General features: G+C 42.9%; 2 protein-coding genes across 5 annotated transcripts in view; one reads left to right on the top strand and one right to left on the bottom strand.

The window, feature by feature from the left end:
- LOC124046175 overlaps positions 1-18,769 on the top strand; it is a 93,767-nt gene that overhangs the window by 27,960 nt on the left and 47,038 nt on the right. The gene's annotated exons all lie outside the window — the stretch shown is intronic.
- The window catches only part of LOC124046176 (RE1-silencing transcription factor-like), a 37,618-nt gene continuing 19,489 nt past the window's right edge, over positions 641-18,769 (bottom strand). Inside the window, exons 3-5 of the mRNA XM_046366265.1 lie at positions 3,711-3,792; positions 3,148-3,493; positions 641-2,748 (exon numbers count right to left, since the gene is read on the bottom strand). Of these exons, the coding sequence (XP_046222221.1) occupies positions 1,147-2,748; positions 3,148-3,493; positions 3,711-3,792 (2,030 nt within the window). The 3' untranslated portion in view covers positions 641-1,146. The remainder of the gene's footprint in view (positions 2,749-3,147; positions 3,494-3,710; positions 3,793-18,769) is intronic.

The following is an 18,769-nucleotide window of genomic DNA, read 5'->3' as shown; positions in this document are numbered from 1 at the left end:
GGCAGTTAAACCTCTGTTCCCCGGGAGGCCCTAATTATAAATAAGAATTTGTTCTTAACTAACTTGTGTCGTTAAATAACAGGTAAAAAAATCTATTTAATAAGAAGAAAAATGTTGCTTCAAGGACCGTACCGGCTCACTTTCGATCCTGCACTTCAGCTAATCAAAAGGGACATAGAATGACTCCATTGTGGCATTGGAGTCATGAAAAAGGCTAACCAATGACCCATCACCTTATGATGGGCCTCTCAGGCCTCAGGTCAAAGAAGTGACAAACCAAAAAACAAACATCCAAATGGCTGCTGCCTTCCACGCATACTGTCTGCCCCCAACACTAAAACATATAAAAATGGAAAAACAAATATAAATATAAAAACGCCACTGCTGGCTTCTCTGAAGCTAAGCAGGGTTGGTCCTGGTCGCACTCGACATTGCCCTGTGGAAGGTGCCGTATTCCGGATGGGACGTTAAAACGGGTGTCCTGACTCTGGTCACTAAAGATCCCATTATGTGTCCTGGCTAAATTCACAATCTGGCCCTCATACCATCATGGTCACCTAATCATCCCCAGCTTCCAGTTGGTTCATTCATCAGTCAACTTACCTGGTAAAATAAGGCTTGAATAAATGAAAAATAACCGTCGGTTACATTGTGCCGGCCCTAGTATATGAGTGTCTCGATTTTGGAAAAGGTAGCAGTAATATCATTTACATTTAATAATACAAGTCAAATAAACATGCTGTATTGAAACGTTTTACAATTGTCGGCAAAATATATAAATTGCAATCAAAGATAGTCTTTGATTAAAGGTTAAGGATAGGAGGCACTTTCCATTGTCTGCAGTAGTAGTTCTTGAACTATTTTCTTAAATGATCATAACTGATCATCTGGACATCAACTTATGTCAAGTTTGTTAGAACACAAATGTTGAACATTAGGAATCAGGTGACAGGCTGATGGCCAGGGCTCAAAGTAGTGCACTACACAGGGAATAGGGTACCATTTAGGAGGCACAGTAGTTTCCTCGTTGAACCACCTTTAGAATGGAATCTTGAACCCTGAACATTTGTGTCCCTTCATAACAGCATGTTTCTTCTTCAATGTATACAAAATATAGAAAAACAGAAAACACTGGACAACTAACAGTTAATTTGGCATCGGGTCAAAAGCCTCATCTACATTTTGAATTGGCCAACAACTCTCTAAAAGTTCAGAAAGAGCAGTCTCTATTGGTGGTACTTGTTCATTCAGGTTAGATCCAACAAGCTCTTCACAAGTAGTTCCCTCATGCATCTCTCTAATGGTTTTTGGTCTTCCCCTGCCTCTTCCCCTGCCTCTCCCCCTTCCTCTGCTTGTGGCTTTCCTTTTGCTCCCTCTCTCCCCCACCACCTCCGGGTTGCTCTGCCTCTCTTCCTCCTGCTCCCACTGTGTTGCAGATTTGTGTTCATTCAAATTCGATCCATCAAGCTCTTTACCAACAGTTCCTGCATAGATCTTTCTGCTGGTCCCTGGTCTTCCTTTTGGTCTGCCTATTGGTCTACCTGTACTCCTCCTTTTGCTCCCACTCTCTTCTTCCTCTGGGTTGAAGTCAGAGTCACTGTTGCTCCCGCTCTCCCCCACTTCTGGGTTGAATTCTGAGTCACTGTTCTTACTCTCCACAAACTCCTCAGGGTCAAAGGTCTGTCGTTTCCTCTTCCTCCCTGCCCTGAGTGCCCTCTTCACTCTCTTCTGCCCAGTCTCTGGCTCTCCACTCTCCTCTATCATTACCTGTTGTTCAGTCTGACCCGCTGAGTTTGAGATGAGCTCCTGTCCCTCTTCCTTCTCCTTGGTCCCGTAGCAAAGGCCTGGGTGGTAGCGCTGGATGTGGCTTTTCAGACTCACGTTGTGGTTGAAGGACTTGTCACATTGCTGGCACTTGTACGGCCGCTCGCCCGTGTGGAGGCGCATGTGGGACTTGAGATGGCTCGCTTGGTTGAAGGAGCGCTGACACTCGGGGCATGTGTAGGACTTGTCCCCGCTGTGGACTAGCATGTGTCTTTCCAGGATGTGTTTTTTGTTGAACTCCATTTTACAGATGTTACAAATGTGCTGTGTGGGCCCTCTGTGACCCTGAATGTGGCCGTCTCGGGCTTTAATGTCGCTAAATCGTTTTGGGCAGTCGGGGCATTCGTAGGGCTTTTCCACACACGGGTGGCTCTCCTCGTGCCTTAGTTTCTCCGGCCTGCTCTGGAGCGACTTGAGACAGTACTTGCACTCGTGCACATAGCCTGGCTTGTGGATTCTTCTGTGAATGTTAAGAGAGACCTCGTTAACGAACCGCTTGCCACAGTCCTGACAGACGAACGGCTTCACGTGCTCGCAGACGTGAGTCTTGGAGCCTTTGGTGAACGTGCCGCAATCCGGGCAGAGCGCTGGGGAATCCCCTTCGGAATCTGAGGCTAGAAGTTCACCTAACTCCACCTCCGGTTCCCACTCCCTATCAGAGCTCTCCTCCTCCTCCTCCATTTCTTCCTCCCCCTTCATTTCTTCCTCCTCCTCCATTTCTTCCTCCCCCTTAATTTCTTCCTCCCCCACCTCTTTTTGTTCCTCCTCTAATAACTGACGTTTCTTCTTAATGGCTTTGTCGTCGTGAACTTCGTCATCCAAACAAAGAGTCGTCTCAAACACCAGGGTTTGAATGTCCTCCAGACCTTTATTGCAGATATCACCATCGTTACTCTCCAACAGAAGACCACTTTCCTCCACAGTCTGCAAGGACAATGAGCAAAAATGAGCAATCTCTACAACGAATCAGTAATAAATCTTCAATGTACTTACAATTGGAGCTCTTATACCAATAGTTCCACATAACTATTGGCTAGAGAGAAACACAATGCAGATGAGAAAGGGACATCAACACCCCACAGAATCTCCCAAAATATGTAATATTCTATGAATGCATCTCAACCTATTTTGACTATGGACAAAAATACTGCCAACTTCCTGATTTCACTTAGTTTACAAATCATAGCCATAGCTGATGACAATTGTGGTTCCTGGTTTACTTGACTAACACCTCCCCATTAAAAGGTTGGTTGTTTTTATGGCTTGTGTGAATTTGCATTCATGCAGTGTAAACATTGATCAGTGAAAAATGATAAAGGCTACCTTCAAGGTCTGATTATTGAAGGTGCCTGTTGAGGTGCCTATCTGAGCATCAGTGGATGTGCCAGTTGACATGCCAGTAGTGCCGGTGGGAGCATCAGTTGTGCCAGTTGATACTTTGGCTGCTGAGGGGGACAGGTATTCAGCTGGGAGGTTAAAGGGCTGGCTCTTCCATTGGCTCCGGTGGTCACAGTGGTTGCAGAACCAGTTGATCGTGAGAAGGGTGTCTTGGATGAACTTGTCGATGTTGCAGGAGCCGCGACAGACTGGACAAGTCTTGAACAACGGAAGGAGGCAGTCTTCATAGACCACATACTTCCTCGCCATGTACACCGTGACAGAGTTTAACCTGGCAGAAGATATTTTTTTATCATAGGTTACTACCGATTGGGCTTCGCAGGCAGGCCAGACAGTGAGACCGTTCAAAAGTAATTAAGCATAGTTGCATGACACTTTTCAATTGAACAGTCGCTCATAGATTAGGAGGACAGGTGGCCTAAGTCGTTAGCCAATTCATTTAGAATAGTTCCCGACGGGCTACTTAAAAGTAAAATTTAAGTTTATACCGGTTCACATCCCTGTGTGGTATGTCCTCCGTAAACCTTGTATTGACTCCTACATTCTTCTGGATTGGCTGCACTTGGATGGCTGTAAATTGAATACAGTAGCATGTTAGGTCATTTCCATGTAAAAAGACCCATGAGCACCAACGTTTAGTTCATAAGAGCATGTTGAATAGGATATCAAATGAAAGCTGAAAAGTGTGCAAAGCTGTCAAAGGCAATGGGTGGCTACTTTGAAGAATCAAAAATATATTTTGATTTAACACTTCTTTGTTTTCTACATGATTCCATAAGTGTTATTTCATAGTTTTGATGTCTTCACTATTATTCTACAATGTAGAAAAATAGAGGTTGAACGATTTAATTAGGGCCGATTTTGAGTTTTCATAACCATCTGTAATCACTCTTTTTGGATGCCAATTACATTGCAATCCACAAGGAGACTGCATGGCAGACGGCCTGGTACGCGAGTGCAGCATCAAAAGGACCTTGTGGCTGCAAGGAGCTAAGGTAAGTTGCTAGCTAGCATTAAACTTATCTTATAAAAAAGCAATCAATCCATAATCACTAGTTAACTACACATGGTTGATATTACTAGGTTCATTAGACATTTACATTACATTTAAGTCATTTAGCAGACGCTCTTATCCAGAGCGACTTACAAATTGGTGCATTCACCTTATGACATCCAGTGGAACAGCCACTTTACAATAGTGCATCTAAATATTTTAAGGGGGGGGGGTGAGAAGGATTACTTTATCCTATCCTAGGTATTCCTTAAAGAGGTGGGGTTTCAGGTGTCTCCGGAAGGTGGTGATTGACTCCGCTGTCCTGGCGTCGTGAGGGAGTTTGTTCCACCATTGGGGAGCCAGAGCAGCGAACAGTTTTGACTGGGCTGAGTGGGAACTGTACTTCCTTAGTGGTAGGGAGGCGAGCAGGCCAGAGGTGGATGAACTCAGTGCCCTTATTTGGGTGTAGGGCCTGATCAGAGCCTGGAGGTACTGAGGTGCCGTTCCCCTCACAGCTCCGTAGGCAAGCACCATGGTCTTGTAGCGGATGCGAGCTTCAACTGGAAGCCAGTGGAGAGAGCGGAGGAGCGGGGTGACGAGGCTGCGGCGTTCTGGATGAGTTGTAGGGGTTTAATGGCACAGGCAGGGAGCCCAGCCAACAGCGAGTTGCAGTAATCCAGACGGGAGATGACAAGTGCCTGGATTAGGACCTGCGTCGCTTCCTGTGTGAGGCAGGGTCGTACTCTGCGGATGTTGTAGAGCATGAACCTACAGGAACGGGCCACCGCCTTGATGTTAGTTGAACGACAGGGTGTTGTCCAGGATCACGCCAAGGTTCTTAGCGCTCTGGGAGCAGGACACAATGGAGTTGTCAACCGTGATGGCGAGATCATGGAACGGGCAGTCCTTCCCCGGGAGGAAGAGCAGCTCCGTCTTGCCGAAGTTCAGCTTGAGGTGGTGATCCGTCATCCACACTGATATGTCTGCCAGACATGCAGAGATGCGATTCGCCACCTGGTCATCAGAAGGGGGAAAGGAGAAGATTAATTGTGTGTCGTCTGCATAGCAATGATAGGAGAGACCATGTGAGGTTATGACAGAGCCAAGTGACTTGGTGTATAGCGAGAATAGGAGAGGGCCTAGAACAGAGCCCTGGGGGACACCAGTGGTGAGAGCGCGTGGTGAGGAGACAGATTCTCGCCACGCCACCTGGTAAGAGCTAGTCTTGAAACCTGACTGATTTGGATCAAGAAGGTCATTCTGAGAGATAGCGGGAGAGCTGACCAAGGATGGCACGTTCAAGAGTTTTGGAGAGAAAAGAAAGAAGGGATACTGGTCTGTAGTTGTTGACATCGGAGGGATCGAGTGTAGGTTTTTTTCAGAAGGGGTGCAACTCTCGCTCTCTTGAAGACATTAGCTTGTTCTGTGTTGCATATAATCAATTAACAGGCACTGCTTTGATCATCTAATCACAGCCTACTTCAACTTGATGATAACAAAAGCACATTTGCGAAAAAAGCACAATCGTACCTAACCGTAATTAATTTACCAGAATTTTGCATAATTATGACATAATATTGAAGGTTGTGCAATGTAACAGCAATATTTAGACTTAGGGTTGCCACCCTAACGGTTCTGTATTTCACTGAAAGAATAAACGTTTTGTTTTCGAAATGATAGTTTCTGGATTTTACCATATCAATGACCAAAGGCTCGTATTTCTGTGTTTATTATAATTAAGTATATGATTTGATAGAGCAGTCTGACTGAGCGGTGGTAGGCATCAGCAGACTCGTAAGCATTCATTCAAACAGTAGCTCTTAGCAATGCTTGAAGCACAGCGCTGTTTATGACTTCAAGCCTATCAACTTCTGAGATTAGGCTGGCAATACTAATGTGCCTATAAGAACATCCAATAGTCAAAAGGTATATGAAATACAAATGGTATAAAGAGAAATAGTCCTATAAAACCTAAAACTTCTTAACTGGGAATATTGAAGACTCACATTAAAAGGAACCACCAGCTTTCATTTGTTCTGAGCAAGGAACTTAAAAATGTTAGCTTTTTTACATGGCACATATTTCACTTATACTTTCTTCTCAAACACTTTTTGCATTATTTAAACCAAATTGAACATGTTTCATTATTTATTTGAGAATAAATTGATTTCATTTATGTTATAAGGGTTAGGGAACTGGTGGCAGTGAAGTCAAACGCAGAAATAGGTAATAGCCGGAGCAGTTTAATTTCAAAACCAACGGCAATAAAAAAAGAACCTACATGGGTTCAAAACCCGACGCGCACCAGTAACAGTGCACAAGCACGTACAAACAAACAAACAATTCCACACAAGGACATGGGGGGGGGACAGAGGGTTAAATACACAACACTTAATGATGGGAAATGGAAACCAGGTGTGTTGGAAAATGAGACAAAACAAATGGAAAATGAAAAGTGGATCGACGATGGCTAGAAGACCGGTGACGCTGACCGCCGAACACTGCCCGAACAAGGAGAGGAAACGACTTCGGTGGGAGTCGTGACACATATACATATATACACACACACACACACACACACACACACACACACACACACACACACACACACACACACACACTACTCAAAAAAATAAAGGGAACACTAAAATAACACATCCTAGATCTGAATTAATTAAATATTATTTTCTTTACATAGTTGAATGTGCTGACAACAAAATCACACAAAAATGATCAAAATTAGTGTGGAAAACCACACTACAGGCTGATCCAACTTTGATGTAATGTCCTTTAAAACAAGTCAAAATGAGGCTCAGTAATGTGTGTGGCCTCCGTGCCTGTATGACCTCCCTACAACGCCTGGGCATGCTCCTGATGAGGTGGCGGATGGTCTCCTGAGGGATCTCCTCCCAGACCTGGACTAAAGCATCCGCCAACTCCTGGACAGTCTGTGGTGCAACGTGGCGTTGGTGGATGGAGCGAGACATGATGTCCCAGATGTGCTCAATTGGATTCAGGTCTGGGGAACGGGCGGGCCAGTCCATAGCATCAATGCCTTCCTCTTGCAGGAACTGCTGACACACTCCAGCCACATGAGTCTAGCATTGTCTTGCATTAAGAGGAACCCAGGGCCAACCGCACCAGCATATGGTCTCACAAGGGGTCTGAGGTTCTCATCTCGGTACATAATGGCAGTCAGGCTACCTCTGGCGAGCACATGGATGGCTGTGCGGCCCCCCAAAGAAATGCCACCCCAAACCATGACTGACCCACCGCCAAACCAGTCATGCTGGAGGATGTTGCAGGCAGCAGAACGTTCTCCACTGCATCTCCAGACTGTCACATGTGCTCAGTGTGAACCTGCTTTCATCTGTGAAGAGCCAGTGGTGAATTTGCCAATCTTGGTGTTCTTTGGCAAATGCCAAACGTCCTGCACGGTGTTGGGCTGTAAGCACAACCCCCACCTGTGGACGTCGGGCCCTCATACCACCCTCATGGAATCTGATTCTGACGGTTTGAGGAGACACATGCACATTTGTGGCCTGCTGGATGTCATTTTGCAGGGCTCTCGCAGTGCTCCTCCTTCTCCTTGCACAAAGGCGGAGGTAGCGGTCCTGCTGCTGGGTTGTTGCCCTCCTACGGCCTCCTCCAAGTCTCCTGATGTACTGGCCTGTCTCCTGGTAGCGCCTCCATGCTCTGGACACTGAAATTTATTGTCAATCAGTGTTGCTTTCTAAGTGGACAGTTTGATTTCACAGAAGTGTGATTGACTTGGAGTTACATTGTGTTGTTTAAGCGTTCCCTTTATTTTTTTGAGCAGTGTGTGTGTGTGTGTGTGTGTGTGTGTTTGTATATATGTATATATATACTAAAATCGGTACCGTTGAAACATAATCAGTCGACCTCTAGTAGAAAATAGTAAAAATAAAGAAAAACCCTTGAATGAGTAAGTGTCCAATCTTTTGATTGGTACTGTAGACATGTTTCCATCCAAAGAAATTGGAATAAGCAAAGGATTTGATTTCCTGCCTAACAGATGGACAAGGGGTCTTAGAAAAAGTCCTAAGGTATTAGAAATACATCAAAGAACAATGTTAAAGTAAAGATCCCTGCCAACTAAAACACCTATTTATACTGAACAAAAATATAAAACACATGTAAAGTGTTGATCACACGTTTCATGAGCTGAAATAAAATATCCCAGACATTTTCCAGATGCACAAAAAACTTCTCTCAAATATTGTGCACAAATTTGTTTACATCCCTGTTAAGAGTATTTCTCCTTTGACAAGATAATCTATCCACCTGACAGGTGTGGCATATCAGGAAGCTGATTTAAACAGCATGATCATTCCACAGGTGAACCTTGTGCTGGGGACAAGAAAAGGTCACTCTAAAATGTGCAGTTTTGTGACAATGCAATGTCACGGATGCCTGAAGTTGAGGTAGCACGCTGACTGCAGGAATCTCGACCAGAGCGGTTGCCAGAATGTTACGTTAATTTCTCTACCATAAACTGCCTCCAATGTCGTTTTAGAAAATTTGGCAGTATGTCCAACCGGCCTCACAACTGCAGACCACAGATAACCACGCCAGCCCAGGACCTCAATCTGGCTTCTTCACCTGCAGGATCGTCTGAGACCAGCCACCTGGACAGCTGATGAAACTGTTTGCACAACCAAAGAATTTCACAAACTGTCAGAAACCGTCTCAGGGAGGCTAATCTGCATGCTCGTCATCTTCACCAGGTTCCTGACCTGACTGCAGTTCAGCATCGTAACTGACTTCAGTGGGCAAATGTTCACCTTCCATACTGGAGAAGTGTGCTCTTCAAGGATTAATCCCAGTTTAAAATGTAGATGGTAGACATTGAATGGCGTCATGTGGGCAAGCGGTTTGCTGATTTCAACAGTTTTTAACAGTGCCCCATGGTGGGGTTATGATAAAGGCAGGCATAAGCTACAGACAACGAACACAATTGCATTTTTTGAATGCACAGAGATAACGTGACAAGATCCTGAGGCCCAATGTCATGCCATTAATCCCCCGCAATCACCTCATGTTTCAGCATGATAATGCACAGCCGACAGCCCCATGTTGCAAGGATCTGTACACAATTCCTGGAAGCTGATGTCCCAGTTCTTCCATGGCCTGCATACTCACCAGACATGTCATCTATTGAGCATATTTGGAATGTTCTGGATTGTGTACGACAGTGTGTTTCAGTTCCCTCCAATATCCAGCTACTTCGCACAGCTATAGAAGAGTGGGACAACATTCCACAGGCCATAATCAACAGCCTGATCAACTCTATGCATTGGAGGTCAAATCACATTTTATTTGTCACATACAGATGGTTAGCAGATGTTAATGCGAGTGTAGCAAAATGCTTGCGCTTCTAGTTCCGACCATGCAGTAATATCTAACAAGTAATCTAACCTAATAATTTCACAACAATGTGCTGCATGAGGCAAATGGTGGCCACACAAGATAGTGACTGGCTTTCTGGTATCTGACCAACAGATGCATATCTGTATTCACAGTTATGTGAAATCAATAGATTAGGGCCTAATTAATTTATTTAAATGTACTTATATGAACTAACTCATTCAAATATTTTTTTTGTTGCATGCTGCGTTTTTATATTTTTGTTCAGTGTAGTTTAGGACAATTCTTTCTGCCTTCTGAGTTTAAGTAACATTGCCTTGTGCCTTAATTCCATTTCCAAAAACCCACATTACTTTTAAGACACGTTATAATTTCTCCCCCTCATGAGGAAGAATAAAGTTCACACATCAATTAGTGTTTTTACTGATATAAATGTTGTTTATTAATTATTGAAGCTGCAATATGTAATAGATCTGTCATTCTCATTGACAACAAGTCTAAGAAGCACTAGATCTGTTCTACGTATGCTATATCTATGCTTCCCATTAAATTTAATTTTACTTTAGATTTTGTACACCAGATTCAAACAGCTGAAAATACAATAATTGTGAACACAGAAAAGTTGAGTTTACAGTCCTGTACAGTACAGTAGAGGAGAACGGCGTAAAATTCAGTAACTACACAGTAGAGCACACGAGTTGAATACACTAATGTATTGTACTGAACTATACTCTTCTGTGCTGTACTTGGATGTCAACTTGTGAAAACATGGTCGTCAAATAATAGCTAGTTTGAAGAATAATACCCAAATATGCAAAGGATGATATTGCATATCTATTTAGGATACTTCATCATGAAGAGAATGACTTTCATATCCATAATTATGTGTTTCTGTGTAGTACAGATCAGGGACCCATGATGAAATTCCATTACCGCAATTCATTTACGGGTGTAAATCCACATCACTTACTGTAGTTCAATAACCAAAATAGATTTTTTTCAAAACTCAAGATGTATTGTCATTAGGGATGAATGGGCATGATATTTGAAACGGGGCTCAATTTGGCCTTTTTCAACATTACAAACCAAAATCTGTCTTTTCGATATACAGATGTTCTATTTAGTTTATTATGCCCCTTCATTAGAATTGTCTAAATAGATTAACAATTTTACATTGAACACTGCATGGGGATGAATTATGGCCAGGACATCAGTTTGATGAGGAGGCCTAGGCTGAATGATTCTGATGAAAATACGCTCTGTTTTTATTATCTAATGTTTTTGCATATATTTTCAGTGCTGAACCGGTCTGTTGGGGGGGGGGTGTAATTGGCCGATTTTTATATATATTTATAATAATGACAATTAAAACAATACTGAATTAACCCTTTTTATTTTAACTTAATATAATACATACATATTTAATGAAAACATGTTCAATTTGGTTTAAATAATGCAAACAGTGTTGGAGAAGTAAAAGTGCCATGTAAAAAAATAACGTTTAAATTCCTTGCTCAGAACATGAGAACATATGGAAGCTGGTGGCTCAATATTCCCAGTTAAGACATTTTAGGTTGAGGTTTTATAATGTGTCTACTTTCTCTCTATACCATTTGTATTTTATATACCTTTGACTATTGGATGTTCTTATTAGGCACATTAGTATGGCCAGCCTAATCTCGGGAGTTTTCTTTTTTTTACCTTTATTTAACCAGGCAAGTCAGTTAAGAACACATTCTTATTTTCAATGACGGCCTGGGAACAGTGGGTTAACTGCCTGTTCAGGGGCAGAACGACACCTTGTCAGCTCGGGGGTTTGAACTTGCAACCTTCCGGTTACTAGTCCAACGCTCTAACCACTAAGCTACCCTGCCGCCCCAGTTGATCGGCTTGAAGTCATAAACAGAGCTGTGCTTCAAGCATTGCTAAGAGCTACTGTTTGAATGAATGCTTACGAGCCTGCTGCTGCCTACCCCCGCTCAGTCAGACTGCTCTATCAAATATCAAATCATAGACCTTAATTATAATAAACAGACAAATGCGAGCCGTAGGTCATTAATATGGTCAAATCTGGAAACTATCATTTCAAAAACAAAACATTTATTCTTTCAGTGAAATACGGAACCGTTCTGTATTTTATTGAACGGGTGGCAACCCTAAATCTAAATATTGCTGTTACATTGCACAACCTTCAATGTTATGTCATAATTATGTACAATTCTGGCAAATTATTTATGGTCTTAAATTATTATTTACACAGTTCGCAACGAGCCAGGCGGCCCAAACTGTTGCATATACCCTGACTTGGCATACACTGAACGCAAGAGAAGTGACACAATTTCCCTAGTTAACATTGCCTGCTAACATTAATTTCTTTTAACTAAATGTGCAGGTTTAAAAAAAAATATACTTCTGTGTATTGATTTTAAGGAAGGAATTGATGTTCATGGTTAGGTACATTTGTGCAACTAAGGTTTTTTTTTCCCACCAATGTGCTTTTGATAAATCATCACCTGTTTTGGCAAAGTTGAAGTAGGCTGTGATTCAATGATAAATTAACAGGCACCGCATTGATTATATGCAACGCAGGACAAGCTAGTTAACCTAGTAATATCATCAACCGTGTAGTTAACTGGTGATTATGTAAAGATTGATTGTTTTTTATAATATAAGTTTAATGCTAGCTTGCAACTTACCTTGGCTCATTGCAGCCACAAGGTCCTTTTGACACTGCACTCGCGTAACAGTGGGTCAGCCTACCACACAGCTTCCTCATGGATTGCAATGTAATTGGCCATAATCAGCATCCAAAAAGGCAGATTACTGATTGTAAAACTTGAAATCGGCCCTATGTAATTAGCCATGCCGATTAATCAGTCGACTTCTACCCTGCCCATTTCTACAATTTCGCTTCTCAAAATCTGATTTTAAACCTAACCTTTAACCTTAAATTAAGACCAAAGAGCAAATGTTTGTTTTCATGAATGTTTAGGATATAGCCAATGTTGACTATGGCGACTAGTGAAAACAGCAATGACTCAATTAGCCTAGTTAGCTAGCTTCTCTCAGTTTAATGCAGTCATACCAGGTAGTATGTAATCGGATGGGATGATAAACTAGCAAGAAGTTAGTCTAGAGCGAGTTAAGTAGTTGCTGTTAACATCTCTGCCGCCTTGCCTCTCACATTCACATCACATGGTCCTTCCCCTGCTCCCTAGTAGCAGCTGAGCTCTGAGGCTCTCTATCCATAGCTCTGGTTAATAAAGTTGCAAAAACAATACTTTTCTGATGCTTCCCTGACTCAAATCGGGGACGGGTCTAGTTGTCCTTAGGTCCGTTCTGAATGGTTTTCAAAAACAAACGTATGCATATTGGGTTCAGGGCTTTCCTGTGTCCATTTCAGAACAGGACCTCTAATAACCAGGGCTCGCAATTAAGGGGGACGACTGGGGACGATTTATTTTTAATTATGTTGCGACAGTTGTGGGACGATAGGCCAGAAAAATATAAAATGCATACATACAACAGTGGTTCCAGTAAAAAAAAAAATATTTAACTAGGAAAGTCAGTTAAGAACAAACCCTAATGACGCTGGGCCAATTGTACGCTGCCCTATGGGACTCCCAATCATTGCCGGTTGTGATACAGCCTGGAATCCAACCAGGGTCTGTAGTGACGCCTCTAGCACAGATGCGGTGCCTTAGACCGCTGCACCACTCGGGAGCCCAGTAAAATGTTTAAACACAAAGACAAGACTCACAAAATGTAGCTTAAAAGTTTATTAACTATGAATAATTCACATTACAAGCGCAGCAATGTGTTGTCTCGTTCATATGCATGAAAGTTTAAAATAATATTACACGAGAACACCATTCTCAAACGTGCACCTGATGCAAGCAGTTTTTATAATGTGTCAGATGGATATACAGCCTAATGGTAGAATATAAGAGGGAATATCTGTGAAGATACAACAATATGATTGTGTTTTTGGAAAGTAGAAATGCTGGTTTCCATGGTATAATTAGGAAATATTCAGGGGTTTTTCTATGGACGGATTTTGGCTATAGGCTATTAAAAGCAAGGTAAGCTTGGCTGTGTAAAACGTCTAGGTTTCAAACAATGATATGGCTGGCTATGTGTCATATGTAGTTATTTAGGTTATGGAAAGGTGTAATATTAGAATATCATTCCAATGTTGGGCAAATAGGCCTATTAGAATGCACATTTTACTCTCTCCCAGCCTGTCTGCGGGCCCGCCGGCCCTGAGTTGAGGTTTTGTGTGCTGGGAGTTGCTGTGGCATTTGCATTATCTATAGACTATGGCTAGCTACTAAGGTATTCTAGAGAATATGGTTGTATCTCCCTGACCTGAACCGAATGCACACTATAAAATGTGCTAAGTATTTCTGCCTCACGCAGCAACACTGCCTGGCTGGGGGCTGTGGATACGCATGTGAAGAGCTGAGTGACGGATTCATTAACATACTTCAAATCAAATCAAATTTATTTATAAAGCCCTTCGTACATCAGCTGATATCTCAAAGTGCTGTACAGAAACCCAGCCTAAAACCCCAAACAGCAAACAATGCAGGTGTAAAAGCACGGTGGCTAGGAAAAACTCCCTAGAAAGGCCAGAACCTAGGAAGAAACCTAGAGAGGAACCGGGCTATGTGGGGTGGCCAGTCCTCTTCTGGCTGTGCCGGGTAGAGATTATAACAGAACATGACCAAGATGTTCAAATGTTCATAAATGACCAGCATGGTCAAATAATAATAAGGCAGAACAGTTGAAACTGGAGCAGCAGCAGCACAGTCAGGTGGACTGGGGACAGCAAGGAGCCATCATGTCAGGTAGTCCTGGGGCACGGTCCTAGGGCTCAGGTCAGTTGAAACTGGAGCAGGAGCATGGCCAGGTGGACTGGGGACAGCAAGGAGTCCTCATGTCAGGTAGTCCTGGGACATGGTCCTAGGGCCCAGGCCAGTTGAAACTGGAGCAGCAGCATGGCCAGGTGGACTGGGGACAGCAAGGAGTCATCATGTCAGGTAGTCCTGGGGCATGGTCCTAGGGCTCAGGTCCTCCGAGAGAGAGAAAGAAGTCTACGGAAGTCTACTGTAGTGAGCCTTTGTCCTTGTGTTTCTTGGCTGTTCACAAGCTAGGTTTTTCTATGCTTGAGTTTCAACCGTTAGGGAAGAGAAGACAACGCTTCTACTAGTCAGACCCTCAATCTCAGTTACAAACAGGACTCGAATCGCATTACCACGGTAACCTCCTGTCCCGTGTACATTTTCTCATGTGATATGTTGGTTAAAAAATGAAATGCAACATTACTTTTTACTAGTAATACATTTGTTTTAGTAACATTACAAATGCTCATCTGTTTTTTTGTTTTGTTGGTGTAATTTTCAGTATTGTAAAGTACTTAAGTAAAACACCTTTACTATTTATATTTGACAACTTTTACTTCACTACATTTAGCTCCCGAGTGGTGCACTGGTCTAATGCACTGCATCTCAGTGCTAGAGGCATCACTACAGACCCTGGTTAGATCCCGGGCTGTATTGGCCCAGCGTTGTCCGGGTTAGAGGAGGGTTTGGCCGGGGTAGGCAGTCATTGTAAAATAAGAATTTGTTCTTAACTGACTTGCCTGGTTTAAATAAAATAATGTACTTTTGAATGCTTAGCAGGACAGGAAGATGGTCCAATACACACACACACACACACACACACACACACACACACACACACACACACACACACACACACACACACACACACACACACACACACACACACACACACACACACACACACACACACACACACACACACACTGCAGGATTTGAGTCCCTAGCGGCGTAGTGTTGTTACTGATGGTAGGCTTTGTTACTTTGGTCCCAGCTCTCTGCAGGTCATTCACTAGGTCCCCCCGTGTGGTTCTGGGATTTTTGCTCACCGTTCTTGTGATCATTTTGACCCCACGGGGTGAGATCTTGCGTGGAGCCCCAGATCGAGGGTGATTATCAGTGGTCTTGTATGTCTTCCATTTCCTAATAATTGCACCCACAGTTGATTTCTTCAAACCAAGCTGCTTACCTATTGCAGATTCAGTCTTCCCAGCCTGGTGCAGGTCTACAATTTTGTTTCTGGTGTCCTTTGACAGCTCTTTGGTCTTGGCCATAGTGGAGTTTGGAGTGTGACTGTTTGAGGTTGTGGACAGATGTCTTTTATACTGATAACAAGTTCAAATAGGTGCCATTAATACAGGTAACGAGTGGAGGACAGAGGAGCCTCTCAAAGAAGAAGTTACAGGTCTGTGAGGGCCAGAAATCTTGCTTGTTTGTAGGTGACCAAATACTTATTTTCCGCCATAATTTGCAAATAAATTCATTAAAAATCCTACAATGTGATTTTCTCAAAAACTTCTCATTTTGTCTGTCATAGTTGAAGTATACCTATCATGCAAATTACAGGCCTCATCTTTTTAAGTGGGAGAACTTGCACAATTGGTAGCTGACTAAATACTTTTTTTGCCCCACTATTTGATACACTGCCGATTTTGCAGGTTTTCCTACTTACAAAGAATGTAGAGGTCTGTAATGTTTATCATTGGTACACTTCAACGGTGAAAGACGGAATCAAAAAAAAATCCAGAAAATCACATTGTATGATTTTTAAGTAATTCATTTGCATTTTATTGCATGACATAAGTATTTGATCACCTACCAACCAGTAAGAATTCCGGCTCTCACAGACCTGTTAGTTTTTCTTTAAGAAGCCCTCCTGTTCTCCACTCATTACCTGTATTAACTGCACCTGTTTGAACTCGTTACCTGTATAAAAGACACCTGTCCACACACTCAATCAAACATACTCCAACCTCGCCACAATGGCCATGACCAGAGAGCTGTGTAAGGACATCAAGGATAAAATTGTAGACCCGCACAAGGCTGGGATGGGCTACAGGACAATGGGCAAGCAGCTTGGTGAGAAGGCAACAACTGTTGGCACAATTATTAGAAAATGGAAGAAGTTCAAGATGACGGTCAATCACCCTCGATCTGGGGCTCCGTGCAAGATCTCACCTCGTGGGGCATCAATGATCATGAAGGTGAGGGATCAGCCCAGAACTACACGGCAGGACCTGGTCAATGACCTGAAGAGAGCTGGGACCACAGTCTCAAAGAAAACCATTAGTAACACACAACGCCGTCATGGATTAAAATCCTGCAGCGCACGGGAGGTCTCCCTGCTCAAGCCAGCGCATGTCCAGGCCCGTCTGAAGTTTGCCAGTAACCATCTGGATGATCCAGAGGAGGAATGGGAGAAGGTCATGAGGTCTGATTAGACCAAAAAGCTCTATTTCTGTCTCAACTCCACTCGCCGTGGTTGGAGGAAGAAGGATGAGTACAACCCCAAAAACACCATCCCAACCGTGAACCATGGAGGTGGATACATCATTCTTTGGGGATGCTTTTCTGCAAAGGGGACAGGACGACTGCACCATATTGAGGGGAGGATGGATGGGGCCTTGTATCGCGAGATCTTGGCCAACAACCTCCTTCCCTCAGTAAGTGCATTGAAGATGGGACGTGGCTAGGTCTTCCAGCATGACAACGACCCAAAACACACAGCCAGGGCAACTAAGGAGTGGCTCCGTAAGAAGCATCTCAAGGTCCTGGAGTGGCCTAGCCAGTCTCCAGACCTGAACCCAATAGAAAATCTTTGGAAGGAGCTGAAAGTCCAGCGACAGCCCCGAAACCTGAAGGATCTGGAGACGGTCTGTATGGAGGAGTGGGCCAAAATCCCTGCTGCAGTGTGTGCAAACCTGGCAAGAACTACAGGAAACGTATTGTAACGGTTTTGACTTGAGGTTATTATTTATAGGGGTGCCAGGTAGGTTGTGCCTACCAGAGAAAACATTGGTTTCTCCTTTTAGTTTGGGTGGGAATGAGTTCCATCTGGTCCGTCAAGTCTACACCAATACAAAGGACTTATGTAAAAGTCAGGATGGAAATAAACTTTTCATTAACCCTTAAAACATTGGAAAGAACTTCAAAAACAACTTATTTTGCGTGGGTTGTATTAGCAACAACAATGATTACACACACACATAATAATATCACAATGAGTTCTGGTTCCTCCAGAAATGTCCTGTACCTCGGGCCTAAAAAGAGTCCAGCCCGGTAAAGGAGTTCAGTGAACTCAAGTGACTTGTCACGCAATGTTTGTCCGCTCATTCAGTGTAGCGTAAACCCAGTATTAAACATACCATCAATATAACAATTATTTTACCACAGAACTTAAAGTGTATCAACTCTTACTAAGTCCTCAACTACAACTAACTACATAAATCATCACAGTATACCTCACATCAAAACAAATGAAATACCGTATACAAAAAGGTTGTAGTCAGTCGGTCAGTCAGACAATCCAATCCGCCAATAGATCTCCAGCGGAGAAAGGCCACGAAGAACGGAGAGATGTAAGTCCACGGACGCAAAGAGTGGATCCGATCCTGGGTAAACTCTATTAGGCTACAAAACACACGTTTAACGGCAACAAAACAAACGAAATAGAGAAGCTTCGGAACAGGGTTGAACACATCCTCAGTCACATCTCCATCACAACCCCACTTTTGCGCAGCTGATGCTGGCTATTTAATTGGGACTTAAAGGGAAAGAGCCCTATTGGAAGGAGCTGCACCGAGACGGTTCAGAAAAATTCAGGACCGTCACAGTATGATCTCTGTAATTGCAAACAAAGATACCAAATATTAAGTTCTGCTTTTCTGATGTATCAAATACTTATGTCATGCAATAAAAAAAATTAAAGTAAAAAAATAAAAAAAAAAAAAAAATAAAGAAAATTCCGGAGTTCTAAATTGAGCAGCTGCTGAAAAATGAGCTCCTGTATTTATTGAGATTTAAATGTTTTTTTAGAGTGAAGTACATCGAAAAAATCAAGAGAAAACTGCAAGACTCAATAGAAGACAAAACAAGGAACAAACTAAACAAGACAGGCTTTTGAAAAATTAACTATTTTTTTCATAAAATTGTACAGTTATCTTAGCTAGGTGAATTGCTAGCAGAATTGTTTACTTGTTGCTAAGCAGTTGCTAGGGACTCTCCTGGAAGAAGCTTGCTAGCTTACAAAGAATAACAACAA

Source organism: Oncorhynchus gorbuscha, linkage group LG10, assembly GCF_021184085.1.
Source record: "Oncorhynchus gorbuscha isolate QuinsamMale2020 ecotype Even-year linkage group LG10, OgorEven_v1.0, whole genome shotgun sequence".
Taxonomy (NCBI): Eukaryota; Metazoa; Chordata; class Actinopteri; order Salmoniformes; family Salmonidae; genus Oncorhynchus; species Oncorhynchus gorbuscha.
Note: the sequence above shows the minus strand (reverse complement) of the source record. Positions and strands in the feature narration are given on the sequence as shown.